This window comes from Ischnura elegans, assembly GCF_921293095.1.
Source record: "Ischnura elegans chromosome 13 unlocalized genomic scaffold, ioIscEleg1.1 SUPER_13_unloc_1, whole genome shotgun sequence".
Lineage (NCBI taxonomy): Eukaryota > Metazoa > Arthropoda > Insecta > Odonata > Coenagrionidae > Ischnura > Ischnura elegans.
This window is the reverse complement of record NW_025791657.1, coordinates 11,871,373-11,889,443: the sequence shown is the minus strand read 5'-3', so window position 1 is coordinate 11,889,443 and position 18,071 is coordinate 11,871,373. Positions and strand designations below refer to the sequence as shown.

General features: G+C 39.8%; 2 protein-coding genes across 2 annotated transcripts in view; one reads left to right on the top strand and one right to left on the bottom strand.

The window, feature by feature from the left end:
- Positions 1-1,210: 1,210 nt before the first annotated feature.
- Positions 1,211-18,071, bottom strand: part of LOC124172066 (zinc finger protein 16-like) — a 36,499-nt gene continuing 19,638 nt past the window's right edge. The window contains exons 5-7 of the mRNA XM_046551473.1: positions 16,372-16,444; positions 1,860-3,353; positions 1,211-1,272 (exon numbers count right to left, since the gene is read on the bottom strand). Coding sequence (XP_046407429.1) covers positions 1,211-1,272; positions 1,860-3,353; positions 16,372-16,444 — 1,629 coding nt within the window. The remainder of the gene's footprint in view (positions 1,273-1,859; positions 3,354-16,371; positions 16,445-18,071) is intronic.
- LOC124172455 (piggyBac transposable element-derived protein 4-like) lies at positions 6,375-9,020 on the top strand. Its single transcript, XM_046551896.1, has 2 exons — positions 6,375-6,950; positions 7,196-9,020. The coding sequence occupies exon 2, from the start codon at positions 7,728-7,730 to the stop codon at positions 9,000-9,002; it is 1,275 nt and encodes a 424-aa protein (XP_046407852.1). The 5' UTR covers positions 6,375-6,950; positions 7,196-7,727; the 3' UTR covers positions 9,003-9,020.

Below are 18,071 nucleotides of genomic sequence, written 5' to 3'. Positions count from 1 at the left end.
AACGGACTTACTCATTTCATTACAATATTGTTTCCCTGTACCTTCCAATTCACCCTTCACAATAACTTCCCCACTGTGATCAACATTATGATCATCACCACCAAGTCCCTTCTTTAGTTTCCCGACAAATACATTTCCACAACATCACAAATTAGTTTTCAAAACTTCTGCGATCCGGATCTATTTAAATGCAGCCCATCTCTTCCACGGTCAATTGACTTTACCCAACAGTTCGGATCCACAAAGAACATCCCCTTCATTTTGCAAACCCAATCAAAACCTTCGTTTATATAATCTATGATTCTGTCCGGCACATCTCGCCTTCTCAGAATCCCACTTATGATTATTTTTGCCGAACTGAAAGCCGTTCTAGCAGCTGTGCACATATCCCATACCCACCCCCACCACGTGGTCACTTGTTCTAGCCCTTTTCACGTCATTTGTCCCAACGTGAATGACCACCACTTCGTCATTGCCACCATTAGTCTTCTCTTCGGTCTTCATTCTTCCAATGATACTCTCCAGACCTTCTGTTCTCACACCAGGGAAACAATCGACCACATACCCTTTAAGCCTCGGTATCGCCGCAGCATGTCTCAGTAGTGAGTCCCCCATAATACGTACCCTTGGGGTGCCCTTCTTTACTGCACTTCCAGGAAGGACTCCACCCATCTGTGGGCCATCAAGCGCTCCCTTCCCCTCCTCCGCCACTTCTTTCGGAGGTCTCCCATTCTCGTCCTTCTTCCCAACTTCGGGTGTTTCTGCTCCCTTACTCGCTTTCTTTGTCACCCTAACTGCTTGCCTGCATTGACTCCGCTCGAAAGTCACTTCCTCGCGCACATTCGAGGAACCCTCAACACCAATGCTCCCAGAATTGCAACTAATACAACATTCCTTCTGATGAAGTATAACCCTCAAAACTTCATTTTCCGCACTCAGCGCTTCCATTTGGGAGGAAAGCCTACATATCTCCTCCTTCAGACTCTTAATTATCCTTTCCTTCTCCTTCTGTTGCAACATATCTGACTCCGAATTACATTGAAAACACTGCCATTTTTCTTTAATGCAGTCCTCAATCGCACATCTGGAGCACTTAAAATGGAACCATTTCCCGCACTTCCCACATTGCACGCCATTTCTCAGCTTTTTCTTGCACTCGGAACACTTCAAAACTGTAACCTTACTCCCCTCCCTGACCATGGTCAACGGTTCAACTTCCACTTAGGGAGCTACGGCAAGGTAAGTTCTCTCTCCTCGAGGACTGGACAGAGACTGAGAATTTTAGGTTAATGCATGTTGAATCTTGTGATGTAATGTAAGTAACAGACATTTTCGCTCACTCTTCTCTGTCTGATGATATCCACTTCATAATGCGCGCTGGCTTTCCATGAAAGATGTAACGTAATGATCTTACACTGAAGATGGCCACGTGAGTCATTTCGCATTGGCTTTATTAAAAGACACTTCCTTATAAATGCTACCTGGCAATATATTTACGCCATCATTTTATAACTGTCAGTGTATAGGTTGTTGAGGATTTTAAGGTAATATTCATTAAGTTTAGGGTTTGTCCCCTCTGTATATGTATACTCTGTGATATGGTTGTTGAGGGTGGTTCTGAAAGGATAAGGTATATCACTTGTGTACATTTAAGTGCGTGACAAGTGTTTCCTTTCGAGAGAAAGACTTCCCGCATTCCCTGCATGCATAAGGCTTTTCTCGTGTGTGCGTAAGGATATGGTTTTTGAGGGTGGTCCTATGAGTGAAAGATTTGCAGCATCTGCTGCACGAATATGGTCTCTCTCCGGTGTGTGTTCGAATGTGATCGGTGAGATGACCACCCTTTCGGAAACACTTGCCGCACACGCTGCACGCATAAGGTTTCTCTCCCGTGTGAGTGCGTGCGTGTTCTTCCAGGTTGTGCCTCTGGGTGAAACACTTGCTGCAGACATTGCATGAATAGGGTTTCTCCTTGGCGTGCGTAAGCATATGTCTGGTGACGTCAGAACTGTGACTAAAAGACTTGCTGCAGACACTGCAGGAATAAGGTTTCTCCTTGGTGTGCGTGAGCATGTGTCTGGTGACGTCAGAACTCTGAATGAAACACTTGGAGCAAATATTGCATTCGTAAGGTTTCTCTCCCGAATGTGAGCGACTGTGCATAACGAGGTTGCCCTTTTGAGAGAAAGACTTGTTGCAAACGTCACAGGCATACGGTTTTTCTCCTGTGTGCGTTCTTACGTGGTCAACAATGCGGCTCTTTTTGGAAAAGCACTTGTTGCAAACATCACATGCATAAGGCTTGTCCCGTGAGTGAATGTGCATGTGTTCACTTAATGAATCACATCCAGAGAAGTACTTCTTACATATTCCGCATGAATAAGAATTCTCTCCTGAATGCGTTAACATGTGCTCACTGAGGGTTCTACTTTCAGTGAAAGTCTTAGCACACACTTTGCATGAGTAAACTGTCTCTCTTGAACTCCCACACTCCTGATCACGGCGGTTTTCAATAGGAGAGTATGACTTTGAAGAAAAATTTTGTGCGCACAGTTCCATATGTGCAGTGCCAGTTTTCCTATTTTTTCTCACATTTTCCCTCTCCCCCATTTCACCAGAATTTTTTTCAATGCGCCTATTTCCTTTTCGTCTCTTCCCTTGTCTCTTAATCTTCAGCTCTTTTATCGTTCTGGAGGTTGTAGGCTGACAAGAAATATCACTTTCTTCATTTGACACAATGGTTTCCATAGACTCATCGTCTCCCGCTGACAATTCAGCATCAACATCTGAATTTCTGGCAACATGATGAGTTTCGAGATGTTTGCTCAGCTCACTTTTGCTGTTGAATCCACCTCTGATGTTGAAGGTATGATATGATCTACTCTTTGCTCTGCGATAATTCTCTGGATTTATGTTAAAGCAATTACTTACCTCTTCCTTTTCTCCCATGACCGCCTCAGTGCCACTCCCTATTTTTTCTCTGCTTTCGATGCAGCTAAGGGTATCAGTGGTATTTAGTGCATCAAAACCACCTCTATCCTCAACAAAATTCATTCTGGCTCCATCTCCACTGATTTTAGATGTATGAATGTATTTCGTATAACATTGTCCATCATCAGGAAATAAGCACGCTGTTAACTTATCAGGATGAGAAGTGCCACATTCTTCAAAGTCATTTTCAATCACATTCGTTCCTTCCTCTGCACGAGAAGCTCCAGACTTGGATTCAAGGGGTGTCACTGAGGCTGAGGGAGGAAGATGGTCACAGCCTAGATCAATCCTTACATTTCTTTCTGCCAGCAGATATGGAGCTGAAGATATTCCCACGTGCGATATGACAGGAGCTGGTAGCCCTGAAAAAGAATTTTACATTAACATTATCACAGTTGTATATGAAAACTATATCTTGGTGACATGATTCCTACAAGTCCTTTTAGAATGATACAAAAGTTATTTTATTGATGTAGAGGTAGCTACTTCAAAGGATGATGAAATTAGTTGCTATATAGATTAAATTTAACCCTTTCCTGCCGGAGACTACGAAAGCAAAACTTAACCTCGCTACGAGTAGCATAAGAACATTTTAAAAATCTCTATATGGAGCTCTTTTTTGTGCGTGAGTTGGCCGGGTACACTCGTCCCTCGGATTTGGGACCCAACTCAATTGGGCGCCCTGCCTCTCACCCGACCCTTGGACCCTTTCTTAGCGGGAGTCCGTGGTCAACTTATTATTTTACCGGTGTTTTTTATAAATAATTATTGATTACGATTTCTGAGAAATTACACTTACATAATAATAACTGACATATTTTTAAGCATTGTGAAATTTTAAACGGGTTTCTAGCGTTGATAATAACCTAGTTAGGACCTTTTCATTTTACAGAAGGTTAGATGTTTGGAGATTTTTAGAAGGTAAGGTGAGAAATTAGAGTGAGAATGCATTCTCGTATGGGCAGGCATAAGTACTAAGAAATAGGTTTAAGTGATAACGTTTTCATAGAAGTTGAGGATGCATTCAACAATAAAGGAAAAAGGGTAGGGAAAAAGGAATGCAAGCCTGAAAACCTATGAAAGAACTAGCACAATAGTATTTTGAGGATCGCTTTTCTTTGAATCGGAGAGGGCCATCGAAAAATTCGGCGAAAATGTCATTAGCGCTCAACACCTGGACTGTATGAATGCACGTGCGATATCATTGTGAGAGCGGAAGGTTTGGTTTTTCCGCGTACTTTACCCGAGACATCGTCAGGCAGCTGAGCACATGTTCTACCCAAAATGAGTAGCTAACAATAGGGCATACAACGCAGGTACGAAGTTGGATATATAAGTAACATTACTTTGGAATACCGGCGTATTAGTAATTACTCGGGGGAAATTGAATGGATCAGAAAATAAAAGGTATGTAATGTAGGAAGTTATTTGGATTGTAACATTCATGAGCGATAAAACAATAAAACAACAGCATCTCCCCTTTACATATTTTTCATCCCGTAAGATGAAAGAACAAGGTATTAAAGCATTCACATCAGAAGTTCGTTAAAAATAACACTAAAATTTCATTTAAAATTTGCCTACGCACAGAACAAAACGAAGAATTCATTACAATAAATAAAAAATTTGAGTTTGCAACAAATTATTCTTTGCAAAAACCATTGCCGTTTCAAGCACTTCACCGCAAGTTCCTGCTGTGGGAAGGATCATAAATGAGTGGGAGGGTCGGGCACGATTGCCTAAGGGGAGGCACAAGGCTCTCCCTAAGCTCGGTCTCCGGCCGGGCCTGAATACCACCGACCATAGCTACCGCTGCGGTCGCTTCCCATCCCCCACGACAGCTATACCCGACATTAGATCGTCTGTGTAGAAAAGTTTGCGACAGCTATACCCGACGTCAGGTGTTCTGCATATAAAATGCCCGTCGGCTCCACCCGACGTCCGGTGCGAAAGGGCTAAGGAGAAGTAAAAAAGGTATAATTTCTCCTTATTACAATTTTCTTATAAAAGCCTCCTTTTATTTTTTTTTGGCAAAAATGGCAGAATTTATTGCTTTCCAGTTAGTACAATGATATTCAATTTTCTGAATTTTCCCATATAATTTACCCATTTCCTAAATTTGCCCTCACAAGTCTATCTTAAACTGTAATTTTAAATTTCTCATAAATTAATTTTCATACAGGCCTCTTGCAGTTTAATGAAAGCAAAGTAATAGTTTAGTTAGAAAATAACCCTGTAGCTACTGTCAGGGTGCAGGCTTATATGCTCACATGTTACTATGATGATGAAGAAGTGGAATATGTCTACCAAGGTATAACGGAAGTTATCAAAGAGGGGAAGAAAATCTTATTATTTTAGGCGACTGGAATGCTGTCCTCAGCGAATGTCAAGACGGAATGACAGCTGGGAAATATGAATTAGAAAATTGAAATGACCGCAAAGAAAGGCTACTTCAATTCTGCACTGAACATAGGCTAGTGATTGCCCACATTTTATTATAAAATCCTCCGCAAAGAAGATACACATGAAAGATGTCAGGAGACCTTAGAAGATACCAAATCGACTACATTCTAGTGAAATAAAAATTCAGGAACTAGGTGAAGGACTGCAAAAGCTACCCAGAGACAGATATCGACAGGTGATACAACTTAGTTATGATGAAAGTCCCCTAAAATTAAAAAAAGTTGAATAAAGCAGCAAAGAAAAATAAATGGCAGTTAGAGGAATTGAAGGAGATTCAGGATCAACTGGCTTTTAAAGAAGCTGTCGAAAATAGAATAGGGGAAAATACGTTCAATAAATCAGTGGAAGAGAGTTGGAAAACCCTTACAAGTGGTCTGCAGGCAGCAGCTACGGAAGTTCTTGCAAAAAGAAAAGGCATCATGAAAAGCCCATGGATCAGACAGGAAGTATTGGATCTCGTTGAAGAAATGAAATACAAGGCTGGGAAAACAGAGGAAGGGCCGATTTGTAACAAGAAAGTAAGGAACGAAATATGTAATAAAGTGAGGAAAGCTAGAGAAGCATGGATGAAAAATATTCGTGAAGATGTACAAAACAATCTTAAACATGGAAAAGTAGAGGCCGTCTACAGGATAGTGGGGAACCACATAAAGGAATCACAATTCATAAGACTAAAAGAGCAGAGAACTGCAATGATTTAACCCTTAAGTAGGCGCGTGGGGTCTTTAAAGACCCCATGGGTGTAGCAAACGCAATATTTTATAACAAAAATTGCTTTCGAAGTTGACCTTTTCAGTACCTTCCTAGGACACCTACATACACCTGATAAATAAAAAACCTCTATTTTTTAATGGATCAATTTCACGCAAAATAATATTTTTAAGCATTTGGGTCTTTTTAGACCCCACGCGCCTACCAACGTTACAAATGTAGTGTACTAGGGACGCCAGGTGGTGCGTTCGTCTTCCTTGTACGCTACCCTCCTCTCATTTCTAACTTAAGTGCTGGTCATGAGATCCTTACTTAACCTAATAGTGGGTTCAAATTTAATTAAAATGTAAGCAATGTGACGCTACGAAGGCCTGCAACATTGAAGATGGAATGGTTAAGTTATATCCAGATCAAGAAGAATCTTGCGGAGTCAGAGGAACACCGCGCGCTCTTTCTCGTGTATTACAATTTATTCATGGAAGATTCAAAAGCGAGGAGGGATAAAATCAAACCGACACATTGTAGAAAATAGGTGCTTTACTTTGAAAGAATCCCCTCACCCCATCATTCCCTCCTAACCAACCGTAGGCTTTTAGATGACCCCCTCCTCCTCTGATTTAGTAAGGTAGTTTATGCTCGTACCCATAACTACTTCCTCTCTTACCGTGAAGAGAACGGTGCTTTGCAGGGGAAACACTTCTTGAGTGAACAAGAAAACTGTGACTGTAGTTGAAGCTTCCTCGGAGTAACTCGGGAACCCGCTGATTTTTCTTCTTCTATCCAGGGTATGTATATGAAGCGCTTGTTCATTTATGGTACTCTTGATTAGATTAAATAATATTGGCAATTTCCACAAAGAAATCTTTACTACGACCGATTTCGAAGTGATACTTCATCATCAGGAAAGATTTATTTGTGGCAAATTGCCAGTATTATTTAATTATTTTATTTCACCACATCACGCCTGAAACGACTCTTTTTTACTCTTGATTAGACTCATTTCTTATTTGTGCTGTTTATTTGTTATCAGTTTCATGCCGGCATCGAATTCGACACATATCCTAAAAATATTTGAGTTTGCCCTTCGCGGACAAGATGAATGAGCAAGAGGAAGGAGAAAGAAACCGCATCCTTGACCTTCTTCGGGATATCCCCTCCGAGGATGAAGGAGATTCTACTGCTTCGGAGGAAGCGGATCATCTTAGTGAGTCGGAACATGATACGGGGACAGAAGAAAGTGGTGCATCTGATGATGAGGTGTGTAGTGCCAACGACTCTCCCAATAGGTCATCCTCATTAGATTTTGTTGGAAAAGTAAGGTAACGCGTTGGAAAAAGCTTCCACCTTCACGCAGAGTTAGGACCCCAAAAGTGAACATTGTGTCTAGTTCGTCGGGACCATTACTGCAGGCAAAAAATGCAAAAACCCCTATCGAATGCTACAGACTATTTTTAGATGATGCTACTGTAAGTATAGTGACCATATGCACAAATATTTACATCTCCCAGATTGCTTTGCTATTCAGTAGAGATCGAGATGCAAAATTGACTGATGAAGAGGAGATGAAGGCTTTCATAGGTCTTCTTATTTTGTCAGGTTCCATTCGTTCAGGACATCAAAATATCCGTGATTTATGGGATAGAGACGGGTTTGGAATCGAAATATTTTATACTACAATGAGTATGAAAAGATTTTTGTTCCTATTGCGTTGCGTCCGCTTTGATGACGTAAAAGACAGACCACAAAGACGTGAGCATGACAAATTCAATGCTTTCCGTAATGTTTTTGAAACTTTTACCTCTAACTGTGAAAAATATTACAATTTAGGAGAGCTAACTACAATTGATGAGCAATTGGTTCCATTTCGAGGTAAATGTCCCTTTCGTCAGTTCATCCCAAGCAAGCCGGCAAAATATGGGATTAAAGTTTTTACTTTGACGGATGCCAGATCGATGTACACAAAGACTATGGAAGTTTATCTTGGAACACAACCAGAAGGACCTTTCCGCCTGTCAAATCGGCCATGCGATGTTGTGAAACGTTTAGCGAAAACAATGGCAGGCACTGGACGAAATATTACAGCTGATAATTGGTTCAGCAGTATTCCCTTGGAACAAGACTTGTTAGAGAAAAATATAACATACTTAGGTACCATAAGGAAAAACAAGGTTGAAATTCCGCCAGAATTATCTAACGCTAAGCAAAGAGCTGTAGGAACTAGCATTTTTGCCTTTCAGAAACACTTGACACTCTTATCTTACATTCCGAAGAAAAACCGGAACGTTATAATGATTTCTTCTATGCATCATGATGCTTCAATTGACGACAGATCAGGAGAAATGCGTAAGCCTGAAATCATTACTGACTATAATTATACCAAGTCAGGAGTGGACACTGTAGACGAAATGTGTGCGACGTACAGCACTGCGAGACGTTGCAAACGTTGGCCATTAGTTATGTTTTTTAGGATTCTAAATATCGCAGGCATCAACGCGCAAGTAATTTATATGTCCAATAATGCCGAACGTAAGTTGGTTCGGCGGTTATTTCTGAGAGAGGTTGGTCGAGAACTCGTTCATGCACAGATTAGGAAAAGAGCAGCATGCAATTCTGTACCTAGATCTCTTCGTGAGAAAGTTTTGAAACTTTCAGGGTCAACATCTTCGGGGCACAGTGAGTTTGATGTGAAAATAAGAGCTAGGTGCACCATTTGCCCTAGAAATATGGACAAAAAAACAAACCAATTTTGCAGCCGCTGTTCAAAAACTATGTGTTTAAAACACATGAAAACTGTATGCCCTCATTGTTTTGATCATTTAAATGAAAATAATAAATGACTTACTTAAACATTTTCATTGTTTTTGAAATTATTGCTGTAACCCTCCATATTAGTACAGAGTATAAAGTTTTATGTGCAGTATATAATTATATAAAGCCCTTCAAATTGCGATTTGAAAAAATATGTTCTAATAATTAAATAAATAAGAAAAAAATTGTTTACATATAACATAATTCTGAGCAATTGATATTTTGATTTTAAATACATCTTTAGTCGATAATGAACTACTCCCTAGTTGTTAAAGTATGATATTCAGAGATAAAAAAGTGAACATAATTCGACATAAACATTTGCTATATAATAACAATATAAATTATTTCTTTCAGCAAAAATTATTAAAATAATGTCTTTAGAGAAAAATATGTTGCATTAAAATGTTATGTACCGTTTAAAACGTTTGTAAATGATAAAATACATGAGTTATGTACCCGCACATAGTGAAATAAGCAAATAGAAGAAAAGAGATCATATTAATTAGCTCAACTAATAGGAAATAATTAAAGGTACTGAAGTCGAATTATCCAACATTCAGCATCTATCGTAAAATATAGCAGTGTAAAATAAACAAATTTGGCGAAGTTATAAACAATTCCGCATGGGGTATTAAAAGACCCCACGCGCCCACTTACGTCACAAAGTGAGGTGCGCCTACTTAAGGGTTAAGGACCATGAAACTGACCACACATTAGTTGAAGATACCGGCAAGGATCATTTATAGATAGAAGCATAGAGCACAGAGCAGAAAAGTACATGGATGAGGACCAATTTGGATTCTGAAAAAAACATAAACAAGGGAAGCAATATTAGCTCTTAGGCTGCTCATAGAGAAGAGAATGGGGAAGAACAAACCAACGTTCATTCTTAGAGAAGGCATTTGATAAGGTGGATTGGAACACAATGCTTGGAATCCTAAAAGAAATTGGAGTTCTTTATACCATCATCACTGGTCAACAATCCTAGGATTGGTTTGACGCAGCTCTCCACTCAGTTCTCCTATCAGCTAATCTTTTCACTCCTACGTATTTCTTCTCTTTCACATCTCTCTTTACTTGTTCCATATATTTTGTTCGAGGTCTTCCTTTTCCATTCTTGCCTTCCACCTGTCCTTCGACGATTGTCTTTATCAGGCCATCATGTCTCAAGATGTGGCCTATAAGGTTGTTCCGTCTTCTTATTAACCTTTTCCCTACCGTACACGTATATATACGTGTGGACGTTTCCTGACCCGGGAGACCACGGGCGTATATGTACGTGTGAGATTTTCCCGGTCAAGAAAACGAAACCCGTATATATACGTTTTCTAGCTCTCCCCCTTTCAGGACGGTCGTGGGTTTAGGTCGCCTTTGTCTCGGGACCCAACGCTTCGGGGTTTAGGATTAACCCTCCGAATCCGGGAGCAGGTACCCGCGCCCTTCGTCTTTTATAACCCCTCTCAGCGGTAAGGGACAGCGGTCATACAATTGTTTATAGAGTCAATTTTCGAAATAAATATTTGTTCATTTCTCAAGAAATATAAACTAAGAAATGAATTGTTTGTCTTTTGAGCAGCGTTTACAATTTTTAAACGAAATTCTACGATAACTATTAACTTATATCTCGATTTCAGTGTAATTATCATATTACGACTGATAATTCTTAACCGAAATTTTTAAAATATTTTTTTGCGTAATTTGTTGAATTTTATTCAAGTTTTCTTGAGAAATACTTCCTGTAAAGTCAATTTCCATTTTCTTGTTCCACCACTGCACTAAATTTTCGGAAAAGAAAATTTTAAAAAATTCTAAAATTGTCGAGTTTTCAGATAGATCTGCCTTACAGCCAGAAGAGGAAGAATCAAAATTATATATCTTCGGCGATAAATCTTTGGCTCGCCAAACTGTGCCTTTATCACTTATCTTCCTTTTCTTGGGAGCATTTTCCTCCGCATCGGACGAGGAATCATCAGACGTAGCCGCGGAGAAGTGCAGCTCCCGCGATATCCTGGATGTCGAGGGCAGCGATATAGATGTCAATTCACCGGCAACCTCCGTTCCCAGATCATCGTCCTCGGAATCGAAGCACAGGTCTCCATCATCACTACCACTGCGGGTCAAAATCTCCAATATCTGTTCATCCGTTTTCAATCTCTTCGCCATGATTCCAGCCGCAGCAAACAGAGATTAAAAAACACTGGCGGTACACTGCCAATTTCTCACGACGAATACAGTAAAGTTATCACTCGCAGAATGAGAACCACAAACGTTTGAACCCAAGAACGACTGAGACAGAAGTGAAGAGAAACTTTATAATCAAAAAGAATTGTGGGTATGTGAACGAGAATGAACTTTACCCATTCTGAGAAATACGTTTCTATACTGATGGGTGGAATTCCAAAGAAGGTCTTCATGAGTTATTTCAGCCCGTGGTGGAGCGTATTTTCCAAACAAAATGAGGGATTTAAAAAATTCCGAGAAAAAATATAATTATACTGATTGATGCAATTCCAGAGAAGCTTCACAGGTGTTCTAAATGCCCGAGTGGAGCGTACTTTCCAAGGGATACCAAGGTTGCCCTGTGACAGACAAAGAGCTTTTCTTGCAAGGATTTTTTTACCTCGAGTAATGCATTTCGGAGAAATAGCTAATGAGATTTTTGGAAGGGTTTGAATTCGATAAGAAAAATTTTAGGAGCATATATTTGGCATTGAAATTTATGCATTGATTGATTGATGCATTAAATCCGTTAAAATTGACCGTAGAACTTCGTTTAAAATTTGACAATGCTCAGAAAAAATGAGGAATTCAATTCAAAGTCTGCAATTTACGTGCAAGCAACAATTATCCATTTGAAAAATCCATATAAGCAATCCATAAGTTGACCGCGAACCAATGCCGCAGGTATGGTCGTAAACCCGGAAAGGAGGGAGCACATCAACCCTCGCTGCCCGGGATAATGCGGAGTCCCCGCTGCGAGGGGGCGAAAAAGGTTGGAGCTCGGAGGGTGTAATAATCCGCTAGACCCTTCTTAACGAATGCCCTCAAAACTGCTCCGTACCACGAGAAAGAAGAGTTTCTTGGGGCTCGGTACAGCAGTCATGCTAAGACGAAAACTCGGCGGTCTCGAAAGGGTTAAGGTTTTCATGAGGCTTCTCTTCTCTCCTACCCTTCTTAGGACTTCCTCGTTACTAACTCGGTCGATCAATTTGATTTTCATCATTCTTCTGTAGCACCACATTTCAAAGGCCTCTATCCTTGCTTTCTCCGCTGCGGTCATTGCCCATGCCTCACTTCCGTATAGGAGCATACTCCAGATGTAGGTTCTTATAAATTGTTTCTTTACATCCATATTTAAGTTTCCCGCTGTAAGCAGGTCTCTCTTCTGGTGGAATGCTCTCTTCGCCTGGGCTATTCTGCTGATAATTTCTTTCTTGCTTCTCCCGTCACTAGTTATCTTGCTTCCCAAATAACAGAATTCATCCACTTCTATCAGTTTTTGCCTCCCTATTTTAATGTTGGTCTTGACTTCTTCTCTTCTGCTGCATACTAAGATCTTGGTTTTCTTCGTGCTTATTTTCAGTTGATATCTACTCATTACCCTACCCATATTAATCAGAATATTTTTCAAATCCTCTGTTTCTGCTATAACGGCTATGTCATCGGCAAATATTAGCATGCTTATTTTTTCTCCATGGATATTCACTCCCAATGCCTTTTCTTTGATTTCCTTAATGGCTTTTTCAATGTAAACGTTGAAAATTACGGGTGACAATGTACAGCCTTGTCGCACTTCTTTCTTCTATAATGACAGAAAAATCACCAACAGTTTATGCAAAAACCAAACAGCGGTGATAAAATCAGGGCCCAGCTGTGACAAAGCAAGAATTAGGAAAGGAGTGAGGCAATACTGTGCTTTGTCACCTGTAATTTTCAACATTTACATCGAAAAAGCAATTAATGAAATCAAAGAAAAGGTGTTGGTGCTGTAATGAAGTATAGTGGACTGTATCACTATAATTTTACTTTGCTGCAATTCACATCTCAGGATTCTAAGAACAAAGAATACATTTGCACTGATTCACTAATAAGGGAGCATGGAATCTGCCCAACCTCTCCCTGCCATCGTTCAGGCGTGACTTCCTCCCAGCACTATCTCACACCACATCAGTGCCACAAACGTCCAGAGTCCGAACAAAAGGCTTTGGGAGTGAATATCCACAGAGAAAAAATAAGCATGCTAAGATTTGCCGATGACATCCCCCGTAGCAGAAACAGAGAGGGATTTGAAAATGTAAATCAGGGTAGGGAAATAAATAAATATCAACGGAAAATAAACACAAAGAATACAAGGATATTTACGTAACAGAAGAGAAGAAGTCAAGAAAAAACATTTCAATAGGGAAGCAAACACTGGTGGAGGTGGATGAATTCTGTTATTTTGGAAGCAGGATCATTAGCGATGGGAGAAGCAAGAAAGAAATTATGAGCAGAATAGCCCATGCAAGGAGAGCATTCCACCTTATGGTGATCTGCTAACAGCTGAAAATTTAAACATGGATGTAAGGAAACAGTTTATAAGAACCTGCACTTGGAGTATGCTCCTATATGGAAGTGAAGCATGGAAAAAGACAGCAGCGGAGAAAGCAAGGATGGAGTCCTTGGAAATGTGCTACAGAAGAATGATGAGGGTCAAATGGACCGACCAAGTTAGTAATGAGGAAGTCCTGAGAAGAGTAGGAGAGAAGAGAAGCCTCATAAAACCTTAATACGAGAAGACCTCGTAAGAAAACGGAACAACCTTATAGGCCGATATTCATATTCAGTGGAACTTAGTACTAAGTACGTACTTTCCTCCTTAGCACGACGATTTCTCCTGGTTCCGGTACCATCCGAGGAAATACAGGTAAAACTATTTGGTTATTAAACCTGAAATTGTGGCGCTTTCCTGTGTATTACGCTCAATGTTTTGCCATAGAGCAACCCGCAAGTCGTTTCCTAGTATTTTCCGAGTGTGTAAACCTCCAAATTCATTAATTACTGAATTATTATCAAACATTGACCTTTTTACACTCATGCCACATCTCTCTTTCTATAGCAGTGGTGCATCAAAATGCATTTCTCAGCGTGAAGAGTACGCACGTCATTGCTTGACAAGTAATGCAGGAGCTGATGATGCTTTGGATCGCCATGCGAAACACTTAACGCAAAAATACTCGATCATGATAAAAAAAAATAGAAAGCACACTACATTGAACAACATTTTTAGAGAATTTCAACAGTAGATTATAAAATTCTGCTTATAGTAATCTCTATTTGTCTTACTAATCGTGATATCAATATCGATTCATCAATTGATATATTCATTGATATGGGTTCATTCCGAGAATGAATATGAATGGATGTTGCCGGAATTTACGTTTAAGAAAATGTTGCACAATTTTTATGATTTTTAAAACAACCAATTCATTTACTCAGGGTTATCGTCATTTTCTACGAATGATCTCTGAGAAAGAAGAAATGACCTAGCTTCAATTTGGAACGCAGTAGGAGTTGATGGCTGTGCATAAATCGCAAGTGGGAAATGTTGATTTATCTACGGGGGCAAAGAATATAATTACAGACTGCTATTCTTCAATTTATTTATTGCGAGGGAACATTGGTTAGCCAAAATTTCATTTAATTATCTCATAGAGAAGAGATGATGAAATTATTACTCCTTCGCAACTGTAAATTCTTTTGTTTTTCTATATGAAGCGTATTGGCTCTCTTCAGACCCTTCTTTGTTGAAATTAGTCGCGAGTTATCGTTTTGGAGCTACTGCAATAGCAGCCTCCTTCGACTTGTGAACCCACCCAAAGTTCCTTGATCCAGGAAATTTTACAGGTAGTGAGTTTTGAGTTTTTTAAGCATTTTAGTAGTCATATGTTCAACATTAGAACCCTGAAAATTCGAATCTCGATATCTGGAAACTCCGGGAAAATTGACAAACCTTACCGATTTTTTCCTCACAGTCATAACGAATTTTTGAGAGGGCTCGGGCCCCATCAGGTCCCATGGAGTCGGCGCCACTGGTACTAATCTAATAAGGACCATGAACCTGATACTCCTGATACTTTATGTCCTGTGTTGACTGCGACTGGGGAAGAGCTGGAAAGTTGGGCCTTCGTATGAGGGGCTGAGGGTATCACTCCCCATTCCACTTTCTGCGACGTTGCCGTTGTTGGGAAGGCGGAGCGGGGTGAGGGGAGGTAAGAAATTCGAATTGGCCCTAATCACGTCCTTCGCCGCCATTTTAGGCCTGCAGTACTCCACGTTGTACCCATTTTAGGCCACGCAAATTAACATAGATACGTGGGTCTCAAGGTATTTTGTATAACAAAAGTGCAGCCACAGATTGTTTGTTTTAGAATTTTTATATTTCAGCTTGGAGTCAAGTTATAATTGGCCACAGTCCAACTTGATTTTATCAAAAACCTGAGGACGTATTACTATTTATTTCTTTCCTATATGTGAATACGCGTCTCCTAAATACAATAAAGAAAACCGCAAGTCTCTATCTCTTCTAGTTGTTCCGCAATTGAGTGGTATGTGACCTCCGGCAGAGGGAAAAAACGATCGGCATCGGTCGCCCAGAGTGGCTCCCAGCCGTCACTACCATAACGCCTCAACGGTTAAGCTGCAAAATAATGTGAAGGCACTTCCAAACGGGAAAGGTTACTGCCCCTAAACTTACCTCCTGTGGCCAGATGGATAAAACTAGCAGCTAGAAACATTATATAACTACATAAAATTAGCATGATACCCACTATTAATCCTATGTTTGGTAAAATATTTTACTCAAATCAAACTCATACTCAAATATTTGGTAAAATATTTGAGTATGAGGTTAAATAAACTCGTCTCATAGCTTGGATGAACCATGACAGAATTCTTATATGAATTTTAAACTCAAAAAAGCCATAGAGAGAATATTTCTCCAGCATTTGGTCCAAGTAGTTGGTAACTCAAACATTGAAGAAAATTCTTTTTAAAGAGGACCATTATACAACATGCAGATGACTACAAAAAAGTAAGTAAATATAACTCTTCTCCCCTATCCAATTGGCACTTATATTGAAGAAAACAGAAAATATGGATAGATGACTAATTCAGGTTCTTAATCCTTCAGAAACAGTCACAATAAGCCTTATCTGTGCACAGCTATTTGTAGCCCATGGAAGCACTTCTCCACTGCTTCCATTGTGGATGACGAGCCACTGCGAAATTGTCAATTAGTTCTCTGGTCACAGTAAAAAATTGCCAAATAAAAGGATAAGCATGTACACCCTCCATAATTATTAACATCAATTCCTGCATGTTGGGAGTAATGTGCAAGCCCTTGTGAGTACTCACCAAATGCCTCTCCACTGGACTCCTGCACCATAGTAAAACTTTCAATTGGTTCCCAATCCTCGTCTGAAATAAGCTGGAAGTAAGGATCAAAACAAGAATCATGTACAAACAGCAGACTCAGAACTTTTTTGAAAATATTTACCAAAACTAATTTATAAACCACATAATATCAAAATTTATAATTCCTCAGAAACATTTTCTTTACAAAATAAAAATTTTCAATGCCATCAGAGCGTTTATTATTTTCCCATTTATTTTAACTTGGAAGCAGTCCTTGAATTATCTTATGTATGCATTGTAACATCATATTTATTAAATAGCTCTGCCATTGATGTATTTTCTTCCCTACACTACCATACATGAATTAATGTTTCCTTATATATGATTTTACACTTTCCCGACGAACAACTTTAGAAAAATCTTCTCGGGATACCGTGCGGGTTAGAATATTTAAGAGCGCCGATGATTCGGATACCGACTCGCTACCCATTCTCACCATCAGCCATGAGAATGGGTAGCGAGTCAGTACCCGAAACGTCAGCGCTCTTAAATACTCTAACCCGCACAGTATCCCGAGAAGATTTTTCTAATGTTTCCTTGGTAATGGCTTCAACACTTATTTCTTCTACTGTTTCCAACCTCATTAAGAGAACCAGAGATCATTTGATATCCACTCTAAAAATGCATAAAGAGTTTACAAATATGAATACAGCATATACTAATTCAATTTTTAGTAGGAAGTTCAACAATACAGAAGTTTAACCTTTTCCCTACTAAAAATGTAAATATACCTGTGGATATTTCTTGACCCGGGAGAGGAAAGCCATATATTTTTACCGGAGATTTTCTCACACAAGTGAACAAAAGCCAAACATATACCTTTCCTAGCTCTCCCCCTTCTGTGATGGTTGCGGCTGTACGACATCTTTGTCTCGGGACCCAACACTGTAGGGTTTAGGCTTTACCCTCGGAATTCAGGAGCAGGTACCCTGACCCCTCGTCTTTTATTACCCCTCTATACGGTAAGCAACTGCGGTCATGCAATTGTTTATTCAGTCATGTTTCTAAATAAATACTTCTTCTTTTCTCAAGAAATATAAACTAAGAATTGAATTCTTTGTCTTTCGAGCAGTGAGCGCGCGAAGCGCAGCGAGTCCTATCTATATACAGCCGGCGTGGTGACTGACTCACTCATGGATACAAATTCCCGACCACTTCTAGAAGTGCTGGAGAGCTGAAATTTGGCACGCGTGCGGGGAACCCGAAATGATCCGGAGGAAAAATCCGAAAACCGGAAGTTTCCGCCACGTGTCGTCGCTAGGACGACAAAATGGCCGAAATCGGGCTTTTTTCGGGGACAGTCTTTCGGTTTTTATTTTACTGCGCGCGAATGGTGTGTGCCACACGGATCGCTAATGCATTTCCTGAAAGCTGACGAACGTGGGCACGTAATTACGTAATGTTGTTAATTTCTTTTTAAGAAAATTGCAGCCAAAATGGCGTCCAAAAACTCGTTTTTCGAATAAAATTTCATAACTTCCGCTCCCTTCGACTTAATTTAAGGTATAGGATAACGAAAATGATTATTATATATGCTAATAACATCGTCTACGAAATGAAGGTAACAATTTTCTTTCGTCGTCCTTGGTTACTCAGAAAAAAATTAAAATATTCCGAAAATCACCGAAAATTACGATTTC